A 14,233-nucleotide genomic window follows, 5' to 3' on the forward strand; every position below is an offset into this window, starting at 1 on the left:
GAGTTGACAAGGCCCCTTCTGGGGAAGTTGCAAGCAAGGTCACGAGTGAGTCTTGGGAAACACGGGGCTCTTCACACTTGGGCGCTTAGCAAGACTGAGGTGTGGACCAGGCACCCGACATGTGCCAGAAGTATGGCCAGAGGGAAGGGGCTGCCTCCTGCTCTCAGGGAAACGCTGAGAACTTCTATGGGGGATATGCGGGCCCTCAGCAGAGCATCAGGGGAGAGACCCTCGGGGGCAGATGGTCAAGACAAGCCAAGTCCTGGTGAGAATCTGGGCCAACCCGTCCTGGACGTTGTCCTTGGTTTAAGAAGATGGCCCGATGGAAGTGGGGGGTCTTTGTGATGCCCGGCTGCCTCTGGGGTCACCCCGCTGCAGGATGGCTCAGCTCCCTCCACATCTGCTGCAGAGCTGCCGTCCTGGGAGCGCTCCATCATCCTCCAAGGGAGTCCCTCCTCATTTTCTTCCATGTTGAGTCTTGTCTTTTCTGTACCTAATGTCTTACTCTTTCTTATCCTTTCAATTTGGTGGAGTACATCTTGCAGTAGCTCCTTGAGAAAGGGTATGTGGCAGTTAAATTTTTAAAAATGTTTATCTTTGAAAATGACTATCCTATACACATTCTTGTATATTTTGGCTAGGTCTAGTATTCTAGGTTGGTAATCATTTGCCATTCCTTCAGAATTCTGAAGGCACTGTACTAATGTCTTTTTGCTTCATATGTTGCTGCCATGAAGTCCAAAGCAATCCTGATTCTTGGTATGTGACCTAGTACCCTACCTTGGAAACCTGTAGAATCTTTCTTTAAACCCGATGTTCAGAAATTTTATGACTGGTATGGGTCTATTTTCTTCCCCAGTGCTGAGCATACAGCATGCCCTTTGAACTTGGCAACTCATGTTCTTCAGATCTCAAGTAATTTTATTAATCATTTCCTACCTTGTTTTCTCTCTTCCTGTTATTTCTATTATTCAAATGTTGGACCTCCTACACTGCTTCTCTAATTTTCTTTTTGATTTTCCATCTGTTTTGTCTTTTTTTCTTTACTTTTTGGGACAATTACTCCTATTTCATATGTATAGTTCACACATATTCTTAATATTTTAAAAATATTTCCAAGATTTTGCTTTCTGAATTTTTAAAAATTCTTGTTCCATAAATACAATACATCCTCTTAATCTCTCTCAATAATATCTCATTGGCCAAAATAAGTCATATGTCCAAGCCCCAAATCAAAGGATGAAGAAGTATACTCTGTCTGCTATAAAACTATGCCAAGGGTGTGGGTTTATATGACCTAGAGTGAAGAACTGAGGCCAAACATTTAACTGACCCCCCCACAACTAAGGAATATGACATATTCCCATCAATAATAGCAACTCATTTTAAAGACTGATTTATTTGGGAGAAAGAGAGAGTGCACATGAGAGAGGGAGAGAGAATTTCAAGCAGACTCCCTACTGAGCATGGAGCCCCACTCCAGGCTCAATCCTACGACCCTGAGATCACGACCTGAGCCAAAACCAAGAGTCAGACACTCAACTGACTAAGCCACCCAGGCTCCCCAATAACAGCAACTCATTTTAGCAGTGATTAAGGATAAAAGTCAGGGGACAGGTAGAGGAGGGAGGGCAGCAGTAGGCAAGGAGATGTATATTTTCAAAGTGCCCCAAGTAATTCTTATATGCCCCTCTGCCACAGTGTCTTTACTATACTAAATAACATATTAACTGTGCCATGGTAAATCATGTATTAACCAGCAATTTGTTTCTAAAAAGACTTCTAATTTTTGAAAAGTTCTTTCCCATGTATGGTATCTGCACAACCTAAATGCAAGAGCTTTGGTACTGGACTTTGGTTTGAATTCTTGTCCTACCACTGAGCTGGCAACACTGGCAAGTTAACCTATGAATTTTAGTTTCCTTACAAGTAAAATTGGCCACAATAATATCCACCCTATGAGACCACTGTGAGGACTGAATGACAATATATTTAAAGAGTCTGGTCCTTTTAAAATTTTCTTTTGACCTGAGCAGCTTGACTACTTAGATCAAAGCAGATCTGACTGGATGCCATGATCCTAAGACAGGCACATTATATCTAAGTACCAGAGGCAGCCGAAGGCCAAATCTCAGGCTGCCCACCCCTTTACACAGCAGACCACCCCCAGGCAGCCCACGGCTTCCTTAATGGAAAGGTCCTGATTATCATTAGCCAATCAGCAACACAGTCTTTGCTTTCCCAGCAAGGGAAGAGATGGTCTGTAGTCTTCTGGCTTCAAAAGAACCACCCTGGGGCGCCTGGGTGGCTCAGTTGGTCAGGCAACTGCCTTCGGCTCAGGTCATGATCCTGGAGTCCCGGGATCAAGTCCCGCATCGGGCTCCCTGCTCGGCGGGGGGTCTGCTTCTCCCTCTGCCCTCTTCCCTCTCGTGCTCTCTGTCTCTCATTCTCTCTCAAATAAATAAATAAAATCTTTAAAAAAAAAAAAAAAGAACCACCCTATTTTTCCTCCTGTGAGCTATTTGCCGCAGAGCCTAGACTGTGCTAGATTGGGTTCTCTGCTTAGAGGTAAATTTTTCCACTTAATTTACAATCTCTGGTCTCTTAGATTTTTTTTTTTTCTTAATATCCTTTAAAGACGAGGGAGTTGGAGAGCAGAGAGAGAGAGTGCCATGCCTAAAGTCATACAATTACTTTAGGCCGAAAGTGTCACTGCATTCAAGTTTTTTGATCCAGGCTCATAACCAGCTTTATCCCCTCTGCATGCAAATCTTAACTACCTTCTTTCTCATTAGCAGCACCTTCCTTCCCTGAGACATAAAGACATACTGCTTTTTTTTTAGTTTTGTTTAGATTAAATTTTTATTCATAACTATACAGAAAAAAAGATGCAATATAGATACACAAATATGAAGTTCTTCCTTGATTTATATTTAAGCAGAGAATCACAGAATCTATTACATCTTGCTCTGATTTTTTTTTTAAGATTTTATTTGAGAGCAAGAGAGAGTGCACGCACACAGGAAGGGGGGGAAGGACAGAGGGAGAGGGAGAAGCAGACTCCCCACTGAGCAGGGAGCCTGACGTAGGGCTCATCCCAGGACCCTGGGATCATGACCTGAGCCGAAGGCAGACGCTTAACTGACTGAGCCACCCAGGAGCCCCTCTCTGATGGATTTTTGAATGAAACTGGTCTAATTTCATTGATATGACTTTAATTAAAAATCCGTTAAAATTTCTAGGAAGCTTTCAGGGTATATGGTTTGTGAAATCATAGCTTTTATCTTGTGGCTAATTTTTTCAAACACCGTATCATAAAATACACCATCTTTGGGGCGCCTGGGTAGCTCAGTCGTTAAGTGTCTGCCTTCGGCTCAGGTCGTGATCCCGGGGTCCTGGGATCGAGCCCCGCATCAGGCTCCCTGCTCGGCGGGGAGCCTGCTTCTCCCTCTGCCACTCCCCCTGCTGTGTTCCCTCTCTCGCTATGACTCTCTCTGTCAAATAAATAAATAAAATCTTAAAAAAAAAAAAAATACACCATCTTAACCTTTTTTAAGTGTATGGTACATGGCAACTGATCTCTAGAATTTTTTCATCTTGCAAAACTGAAACTCTGTATCCAATAGACAGCTCCCCCATCTCCTTCCCTTCAGCCCCTGGCAACTACCATTCTATTTTCTGTTTCTGAGAGTTTGACTATTTTAGATATCGCATTAAGTGGAATTATTCAGTATCTGCCTTTTTTGCAACTGGCTTATTTCACTTAGCATAACGTCCTCAAGGTTCATCCAGGTTGTAGCGTATGACAGGACTTCCTTTCCTTTTTAAGGCTGCATATTTCATTGTATGTACACACCACATTTTCTTCATCCATTCATGTGCTGACGGGACACTTAAGTTGCTTCTACCTCTTGGTTACTGTGAACAATGCTGCAATGAACATGGGAGTGCAAACTGGGGCCTACAGGTCTTACCTCTGCCCACTCCACTTCTGAAAAGATCCCGGCTTAAAAACATACAGCTTATGATTCCCAATTCAGAGTCCATCCACAATGTCATTAAGATTCACTGAATAAACACTTGCTGATGGCCAAATATGTAGCAGGTATGGTGCTAGACTCCTTGTCTTGCTCTCAGGTTATTCAGAGTCTACTGGAGAGCAGCAAACGCACTAATTAAAGCTCAACGTGGTTATTCTGACAGAGGTTGAGCGCTTAGCCCAGCCTGAGGAGGGACCTGACGGGAGTCCTGGAGAAGATGATACGAGCAGAATTCTCAATGATGAGGAGCTGCACATGTTGAAAGATACATGTGATGACACCAAGAGAATGTAGGCCATTTTCAAAGAACCGCATTCAAAGTATCTGGAGGACCATGAGAGGGTGGCACACGGGCTTCATTCCCATGGTACCAGATGCCTCGCCAATGCCAAGTCGCTCCACTAGACCTGGTAGCTCCGATGCTGCTCCAAATGTCTACCATGTGCCAAGTCTCTCCTGCTGCTCTGCTCTGCCAGACACAACAGCTCTCCACTGACCTTAGGGCCTTGAGCACTGAAATGGCCAACATCTGGTCTGTGAGTTAGGATGCTTTAAATTCAGATACACCATAGAGTGGGTAGCTGGAGTTGTGATATTTTCCATTTAAAGACATGACTCTTCCATCCTCAAGTAATCAAACCAGCTCTTTGAAGGAATGATCCACGAGAAAGCAGAGAGAAGGGAGTAAGAAATATGAAGGCAATGTGTGGTATTTGATGCAGGTAACAAAACTCACAACAAGGTTCCATGCTCTTTAACTCTCCCTTTTAGAATTCAGAAGTGAGATGGTAGTCATAGGGATGTGTATCTGAAAAACAGAGTCAAACTTTTTCTGATAGAAAGCTGAGTCTGAAGTGGCTGGATAATTTGACAATAAAGATTGATTCTGCCAGTTAGGTTGCATGGTGGACACTTTCCACACTTTTCAGATATTAAACAAGCTACAGTCACAGTAAGGTTTTGATGAAAATATATTTAAAGCCAACAGAAGTATTTTATCAAAAACACTGTACTGACAAAACTGTATTGAACTGAACAGTATTTTGATCTGCCCAACCAATTTTGAGAGTATTAGGTTAAACAAGGTTACCTCTAAGAAAAGAGAAACAGGTATAATCAATAATCAATTGATAAGATCTGAAAAAGCCTTTTGTATATTTCTCAGTAAATGAGTAAGTGAATGACTAATGAGACTAATCCTTTCATAAGCAGATGGTTTCTAATTTTTTTAAGTTTTTATTTAAATTCCAGTTAATTAACATACAGTGTAATATTAGTTTCATGTGCACAATGCAGTGATTCAACACTTCCATACATCACCCAGCGCTCATCACGACAAGTGCTCTCTCCTTAATCCCGGACACCTAATTCACCCATCCTCCCACTCCCCCCCACTCCCCCCCAACACCCTCCCACCCTCATCGTAATCATCAGTTTGTTCTTTATAGTTAAGAGTCTGCTTCTTGATTTGTCTTTTTTCTCCTTTGCTTGTTTTGTTTCTTAAATTCCACATATGAGGGGCCTGGGTGGCTCAGTGGTTAAGCGTCTGCCTTCGGCTCAGGTCATGATGCCAGGGTCCTGGGATCAAGTCCCATGATGGGCTCCCTGCTTGGTGGGGAGTCTGCTTCTCCTTCTCCCTCTGCCCCTTCCCCCGCTCGTGCTCTCTCTCTAATAAATAAAGAAAATCTTTAAAAAACAAATTCTACATGAGTGAAATTATATGGTATTTGTCTTTCTCTGACTTATTTCACTTAGCATTATACTCTCTAGATCCAAGATGGCTTTCTAATTCATTGTTTTCAATAAAACTGAAAGAGCACCTAACCAATTCATGAGGTTAATTAGTAAATTAATTTTTGATGATAGATCACCATATGATTTTTGGCATACAACTCAGGTTTCAAAAAAAATGAGTAACAACGCTAGAACTAAATTTCTTCCTTTCTTTTGCATTAATGTGAATAAGGATTACTGGGGCTTACGTTTAAAAAAACAAAAAACAGGAACAGAATTGAGAACTCTCATTTTATCAACAATATTCACCCATGGTTCCATGAACAAACTGAGGAGGGCAAAAGACTCATCCATCTCACTAAGGGAGGCATTTCTTTTTTTTAAGCTTTTATTTATTTATTTGAAAAAGAGAGACTTCGCGCAAGAGCAGGGGAGAGGGGCAGAGTAGGAGAGGGGGGCAGGAAGAGGGTAAGAATCCCAAATGGACTCAGCACTGAGCGCTTGGGGCTCAATCTGAGATTATGACCTGAGCCGAAACCACGAGTAGGACCCTCAACCGACTGAGCCACCCAGGCGCCCCTAGGGGAGGCATTATTTCTAATAAACTTCTGTTCTTTTTGCTTAATAATTATTTATAAAAATTTATAATGTATTTGTTGTTTGTTGTGTACTAAATTACTATAACTCAACTTACTGAAATAAGAAATATGTAACACACAGAATCTTATAAGTGCTACATATATTTTTCCTTTGTATAAATCAACCTTTCTTAAAAAGAGCAAAAATATCCATAGAGCTTTATGGTCAAAGTAAATTGAAAAGTTTTTAGTTTCAATTTTTATACTTTTGTTGCTGAAAAATTTGCTAGAATGATAAAGACTTTTAAAAAAAGCATACATTATGTTAGAATAAAACTATGTGGGGCAAGTGTTAAAGAAATGCAAGTTGCAGGAGGAAAAGGAAGGACTTAAAATTTCTATGAAAGAAAAGCTTCTTTAAATGGCTGATGAAAGTGTATTATGAAGGTATTCAGATTCCACAGGCTACATTTTAAAAAGTGATGTAACCATCTTATTTTTAAATGTTAATATTTATAATTCTCTAAAAGCTACATCCCCTGAAACTATAAATAGCATTTTCTGTCTTTTCTCTTTTTAAGACAGTTGATTCATACTGAATATATGTAGCACTTGTAAGACTGTGTTACATATACTTATTTCATATATTTCACTTAATAAATCGAGTTACGGTAAGTAAGTATACAGTTTGATCAACACAATGAATGCATTATGATTTTTGATTAGCTTAAAAACTTGGGCTGAAGTTTTAGATGTCAACATAAAAATGTGTTGAGGGGGTTCACAGTGTTGCAAAATTACTTAGTCTAAACACCCAGTATCAAATATACGGCTTTTTAGGATATGACTCCTACCTTTCTAGCTTCATCTTCTAGCTTCTGGCACTTGAAACCCCAAATTCAAAGAACTAACTGTCATAATTTTGTGCTTTTACTTAGTTTCCCAAAGGGATCAAAATCCTATTAGGTGCCCTCTCCCCACGAGTATTAGTTGTATTTAAAGGTTTGGAGAACTCCTAATAAAGGAAACCGTTTAAATTTGTTTCTCCAACTCTAGAACTCTTTTAATATTCTGTGAAGTTAATGTTCCATGGAACACCTTTTAGGCAAAGCATCTCGCAAAATCTTAAGACCTCGTTTAAAAGTCAAGTCTTTAAAGCCTTCCAAACTTCACCTAAGAGGCATCCATCCCTTCCCCAGTATTTCCACAGGCTTTGTAGCCAACACAGCTGTGCAATAACTAGCTTATCACCTATTCCCCCTGAGGCTGCACGACATAGGTCCAGTACCACCATGATTCCTGGCTCCTAGCAGGAGCTCAAATGGTTGAACAGACCAATGGAAAGCTGGAAGTGCAGGGAAGTAGTGAGCAATTCAAAGGTTTCTGCTTTGGACGACAGGACTAGGGAAAATACTTAGAAGGAATATAAGATTGGCAGGAAAAAGGGAGAGTCCATTTTGGATATGTGGGATATAAAAGTGGAAACGTCCAGTAGACAGCTGGAAATATGGATCTGAAACTTGAAAAAAGATCTGGAGAATCTTATTATTATAGGTGGGAGATGAAGCCATGAAACAATAACATGACCCAGGAAAACATGACTGAGTGGAAAAAGTAGAGGACAGAGTAACCTGGGGAATACTAATATCTAAAAGGCACGCAAAGAAAGCTTCTCAAGCCAAAAAACTCGGAACTCCCCTCAATTCCCCCTCTCTTGTGCCCCCTCCCCCCCATCTACTCCATGTGGCCCATCACCAAGCCCTGTCACCTCTGCCTTTGGGAGCTACACAAAACCCATCTCTTCCTCTCCGTTGCCATGGCTACCTCCAGCCCCAGTCTAGACCACCCCAAAAGCCTTAACTGTATCCACTCTCGTGCACACCAACCCCAAGCATTCTCCACCTAGCACCAGAATGGCCTTTAAAACCTAAGACATGCTTCTGCTTAAAACCCTGCTAATTGCTTCCTAGTGCACTTGATCTGGTCCTTCTTATCTACCTCTCCTACTAGCTGCTTACCTGCCATGCGGCTCCAGCCACACTGACCTCCCTTTCTGTTCTGCAGGCAAGCTCAGAAGAAGACTTTGTGCTGGTGGTTTTCTCTAACTGGAATGTTCCTGAGACTTTCAGCTGACTGATGACCTCCTGTCAATCAGGCCCAAAGAGCATCTTATCTAAAGCTACTACTGTAAGTCAACCAGTACCACATTACTCTTTTCATTTTTTCTTAGAATTATATTATAAAAATTAATTTTTAAAATTATCAATCTCTTTCTCCATGAAGGCAGAGTTTTAATTTGTCTTGTTCACTGCTGTATTCCTAGTGCCTAAAACACCCTCTGGCCCACAGGAGGCACTCAAGTACTTGTTGCATGAATTAGTAAGGGAAAGCAGGAGACTGAGAAAAAAACCAGAAAGCTGGAAAGAGAATCAGAAGAGAGTGGAAGCTAAGAGAAGAGCCTTGAGAAGGAGGAAGTCAAAAAGAATGATGACTAAGAAGCCGCTGAATTTGGCAATTCCATCTTTGGTGCTCTTTAAAGGGGCAACTTCGGAAGAGTAGAGGAGGGAAAAGGCAGATTACAATGGGCTCATGAGTAAATGGGAAGTTCAAGGGGAAAGGGCAAAGGGAAGGAAAAAGATGGAATACTATTTTGAGGGTGAGAAAAGACAAAAGAAAGGAGAATAACTGCCTATGTTTTCAAGCTGAAGGGAAGGGCCCGGTGGGAAAGGGGATACTAAAGAAAAAGAAGGAAAGAGTGCCAGGACAAGGTCCCGGATGCTATAGGAAGAAATGGGATCCTAAAGCCACATTAGTCATCTTCTCTCTAAAACTATCCCACATGATTACAGTACAATATCTGTTTTACGTTCAGAAATATCTACTCCCTGGAAATAATTTGTTATCTGCATTATTCTAACACAGTTTGGTCCACAAAATCATTATTAAAATGCTGTACAAGTTTCTTAACCCTTAGAAGGCACACACTGGGGTGTCTGCCAGTAGGGAGCCGTGAGGTCTGCAGGCAGTGCTCCCATGTGGTTCAGAGAACAAAGGTTTTAAGAGAGAAAGAGACGGATTGCTGGATGTGGACAGGAGAGAAGGAACGTGTGGACAAATGATAAAGCAAATGGGACACAACGGTGATATGGGCAGGATCTAAGTGAAGGATGTACAGATGTTCTTTGTACTATTTGTGTAGCTTTTCTCTAAGTTTTAAATTATGTACAAATAAAAAATTAAAAAGAGAGAGAAAGGGAAAGTTTTCACACTTAAACTAAGCAGGGAACGCAACTTCCACGAATGGCTGGCAGGCAACTGTCATATTTCTCCATAGACTTTCACAGCTACTAAAGGAATAAGCAGCAAAAGCGTAACAATGGTGGATAAAGGGATGAGGCATAAACCTTTATGGCATTTTACTAAAAGAAAATGTTCAAGCTATTACATAAGACTATTTTCATTACAGAATGAATGCTTGTATAAAGTGGTTGGGTAATTCTCTATAATCTTGCATTCCTAATAAAAAGTCAATTTTTTTTTTTAAGATTTTATTTATTTATTTATCAGAGAGAGAGAGAGCACAAGCAGGGGGAGCAGCAGGCCGAGGGAGAAACTGGGTCCCCACTGAGCAAGGAGCCCGATGCGGGAGTCGATCCCAGGACCCTGGGACCATGACTTGAGCCGAAGGCAGATGCTTAACCGACTGAGCCACCCAGGCGTCCCAAAAGGAGTCAATCTTAACTGTCATTAGGAAACAATCCTGGGGGCACCCGGGTGGCTCATTCAGTCAGTTGAGCGTCTGACTCTTGATTTCAGCTCAGGTCATGATCTCAGGGTCCTGGGATCAGACCCTGCACTGGGCTCTGCAGCTGGCAGAGTCTGCTTGGGATTCTCTCTCTCCCTCTTCCTCTGTCCCTCCCCCTGCTTGCTCTCTCTCTCTCAAATAAATAAATCTTAAAAAAAACAACAACAATCTGGTCTTTAATACACATACAGTATTAAAAAAAAACGGATAAGGTCATTCCTTGACAACTAGAATAGAAAGAAGTCTGAGGCACTGTTTCTTACCCATCTTCAACAGAATAAGCAGATAGAGGTTAAGACTGCTGGTGGTGGGACATCCTGAGAAAGGAAAAAACCTGAAGGTGAACTCTATTGTAAATCTGATCCCTTTTCAGTTTTACAAATGGTTTGCTGATGAAACAGCTGCCTACCAGTATTATAGTACATTGGGGGGAAAAAAGTACTAATAATATTCCCTATGTAAGGGATATTAATTAGATCAAGTACATATATAGAACTGTCCAAAATAACAGTGACTAAGAGGCACCTTCTCTCCATTTCTCTGTGCAAAGCTGTGCTCTCTCTCCAAGTCAAAGTCCTATCCAGGCAAGGACGCTCTCCTCTCTGAACTGAGTAAGCCATTAAAATGGAAAACACCACTGTTTTCTTAGTAACACTGATCTTCTGTTACGACCCCATTCCAAGGCCAAAGAGCTCAGCTAGAGTCAGTTGTAGGCTGAAGTGAAAAGGGTCCCCCTTCCTAGGAGGAGGCAGAAGAGCACTTCCACTCTGAAGTTTAAACTCATGAAATCCATGGGTCAAAGTTTAATGTGATAAGACATCGACATAACATGGCTCATCTGATCAGGCTCTAACACCCAAAGGAATGACAGACAAGCCAGATTCAAGTTTAGCACACTCAGAATTAATTTCTCTTCAAACAGCGTGCCTCATTTCTTTCCAGTAAATCAGGACTAAAAATAACATAGGTCTAAGCTCTTTCTCTCTTTAAACAAATTGAATCACTACTCATAATACCTTCTACAGGGTATTCAAGGCAACTATTTGAGTATAAAACTAGGATTTTTATGAGCTTTCATTGTTTACTTAAATTGGTATGACCACCCACTACTCTTAAAGGCTTTCCTTAAAACAAGAGTTGTAAGTAAAGGTGGCTCATGAAATTAAGCCATTTTACTTTGCGAGGTTAGTGCGTAAGAGGATAGATGACTGAGTAAAGTACTACAAAGTTTAATATCAATCACTCAACAAACATGTGCTGAGGGCCTACGACGTACACAGGACTGAGCCAAACTCCTCCTTGCCTCCCAGGGCTTACAGTCTAGTTGGCAAGCCATGACTTAAAGCAGTACCACTATGTGCTAAAAATAAATAGCACAGACCATACCTTTTCTAAATGTTTTCACAAAGAAGACTCTGGTTGTGGGCTAGGGTGGTCAGAAACTAGCTTTAAAGAAGAGGAAGACGAGCTGAAGGATGATGGCAGGATTCTGAAAGGGGAGAAGGGTCCTTATGAAATATTTTCACATCCGCACTCATTGGAGTCCTATAAGAACCCTGGAGGATAAGCAGCTAAACGACGTCCAGAGTTTACAGACGGAAAAAGTGAGGTTGAGAAGGCTGGACTAGTCCATACAATTAGTAATGAAATGTCCAGCAGCCCAGTGTAGGAGGGAATGGGGGAAAAGAATTCAACCAGAGCAAAGGACCTGTGGGGGCAGAGCACTTGAGAGGAAGAAAGACTAAAGCCTAGTCAGGGAAGAGTACAGCAATAGCCTAGGTGAGAGGTAATAAAGGCACAAATTTAAAAAAACACACAGAACAAACTAGACTGGTAACACTTGTTTTAAACTTTAAGTCACCATGAAAACAACAACAACAAAAAATCTTATTATCTTCCTTCTATAAATCAGTTTCAGGGAGGTAAACCTCTAACTAACAAATTCTCTAACACCATCAGAGATTTTAAAGAGGCTTAAAAATTAATACGGGAATTGTCAACAATATTGCTGGAATCACAAGTTCACACATTTCTGCGCTGCCTAAACAAGCAATACTTTCTTTGCAACTCAATGAGCAGTATTATGCCTTTTACTACGATTTCTCAAGATCTTTGGATTTTTCCGTTCAGAACAGTTTAATCTGGACAACTGCGGATCGACTTATTTCCATATGCAAGCCCGGACTCTTCAAAGAGCAAGGACCTTATAAATATTCGCAGAATAAATGAGGCCACTATCAGAGGTAACTCTATGCCAGTCTGTTCCCCCCCCAAAAGTTACGAAAATCTAGAATCAAGCCTGGAAGAGCTACCTTTCAGCCACCGTTCCCCAGCCCCCCAGCCGGGGCCTTAACGTAAGGTCCTCACGGGCATGTTCTCCCAAAGTAAATACCACAGTGCCATTTCCCGCAGATGACAACCGCTCCGTCCCTGCCATGTCAGCCTCCCCGCCCCCCCCGCCCCCGCCCCGCGCGAGACCCGAGGAGCGGCGGGCACCCGGGAAGCCTCAGGGCGGCCGGGCGGCGTCAGGGGCAGCGTCTCGCGGACAGGGCGCTGCTCCCCACGCCCTACTCACCGCGACCGGGCGGCCGTGCTCGGGGCCGTCGGCGGCGTCCAGGCGCGGGGCCGAGGCCGGCGCGGCGGACGCCGGGGCGGCGGCGGGCGCCGGGGCCGGGGCGGCGGCCGGAGCCGGGGCGGGCGGCTGCCGGTGCTTGCCGGCGCGCTTGGCTTTGGCCTGGATGCAGCGCTGGTGCAGGGCGAAGGTGTGCTGGCGCTCGAGCTCCAGGCGCTCGGGCGACACGGCCTCGTAGCGGGCCTCGCAGGTGCTGTGGTGGCGCCGGCACAGCTCGATGCGCCGGCGGAGGCGCTCCATGACCGCGCTGTGCCGCGGCAGCGCGAACTCCGCCATGGGGCAGGTGGGCAGCACCATGGGCCGCGGGCTGCACGGGCCGGGCCCGGGGCGGGCCTCTCGGGGCCGACTGGCACTGCGGGCTCCGCTCCCCGCCGGCGGCCCGCCCGCCTCACGGCCGCGCCATGGCCCCGCGGGCTGCGGAGCAGGCTCGCGCGCGGCGGCGGCTCTTCCTCGGGCCCCGCTCGGCCCGACCCGGGCCGGCGCTCGCTGCCCACCTCAGGCTTCGGCCTGTCCCCGCCGCCCCGGCCCCATTGTTTTCCGCGCCGCCGCCGCCGCCATCTTAAAATTGTTTTCAGGGCTCTCGGAAAAGGGCGGGGCCCCGGCGGGCGACCCCGGCGTCACGGCTGATGAGCAGGCACTGCGGCCAATCAGAGCAGGAAGAGCGGGCCGCCCGAGGGGCGGGGGCGAGCACGCAAGAGGCGCGCGGGGGCACCCGAGCGGAGTTTAAAAGGAACTCTCAAGTGAGGGGCGGAGGGAAGCCCCTGGGCGGGCCTCAGTGCGGGGCACGGGGCCAAGTATGACCGACAGGAGCCGGTCCCAAAGGGCACCCCTCGCCGGCAGGCCCTTCCGGGCCCGCAGAGGAAAGGGGCAGTCCGCGCCGCGGAGCGTAACCGCCCGACCCAGACGGCCGCCTGGCACTACAGCGCTTCACCATTTTCTGCCCTGCAGCCTTTTTGAGTTGTTTTCATAAACTCCAAAGTAGCCAGGCTTTTTCAGTGTCAGCTGTTTTTCGACCGCATTCCTTACATCCGGCCTCATAATTGGTCGGAATTGTCCACGAGTGAGCTGGAAGACTGGAAGAGGCTTCCTCTTGCACCATTCTGAATCACTGGGGCTGTTTCCACTTAATAGAAAAGTTTGAACAAGTTTCCTAAGTACTACTTAAAAAAAAAAAAAAAAGCCCCAGCAGATGTGAAGAGGAGGGTGTGAAGAAGAGTCTAGCTCCGTTAGTGGGGACTAGAACTATAAAGGATGAGGTTTCAGCCAAAAAAAAACAGGGAGCCTGGCCTGCCATTTAAGGATGGTGGCTTAGGTTAAACTGAGTCACTCAACAAAATCCAACCAGAGACAATTACGTTTAGTATTACAACCAGTAGGCATAGGGGGTGGAAGACTGGGGCAAAAAACAGGAGCAAGTGACTCAGTACTAAAACTAGGTAACTAA

The 14,233-nt window shown here is 44.4% G+C and overlaps 1 protein-coding gene across 1 annotated transcript in view; it reads right to left on the reverse strand.

Annotated features, from left to right (window-relative positions):
• The window catches only part of MAML1 (mastermind like transcriptional coactivator 1), a 41,587-nt gene extending 28,125 nt beyond the window's left edge, over positions 1-13,462 (reverse strand). The window contains exon 1 of the mRNA XM_006739909.3: positions 12,733-13,462. Within this exon, the coding sequence (XP_006739972.3) occupies positions 12,733-13,086 (354 nt within the window). The 5' untranslated portion in view covers positions 13,087-13,462. The remainder of the gene's footprint in view (positions 1-12,732) is intronic.
• Between the last annotated feature and the right edge of the window lie 771 nt (positions 13,463-14,233).

The sequence above is a fragment of the Leptonychotes weddellii genome, chromosome 7 (genome assembly GCF_054177405.1).
Source record: "Leptonychotes weddellii isolate Sample4059 chromosome 7, ASM5417740v2, whole genome shotgun sequence".
Lineage (NCBI taxonomy): Eukaryota > Metazoa > Chordata > Mammalia > Carnivora > Phocidae > Leptonychotes > Leptonychotes weddellii.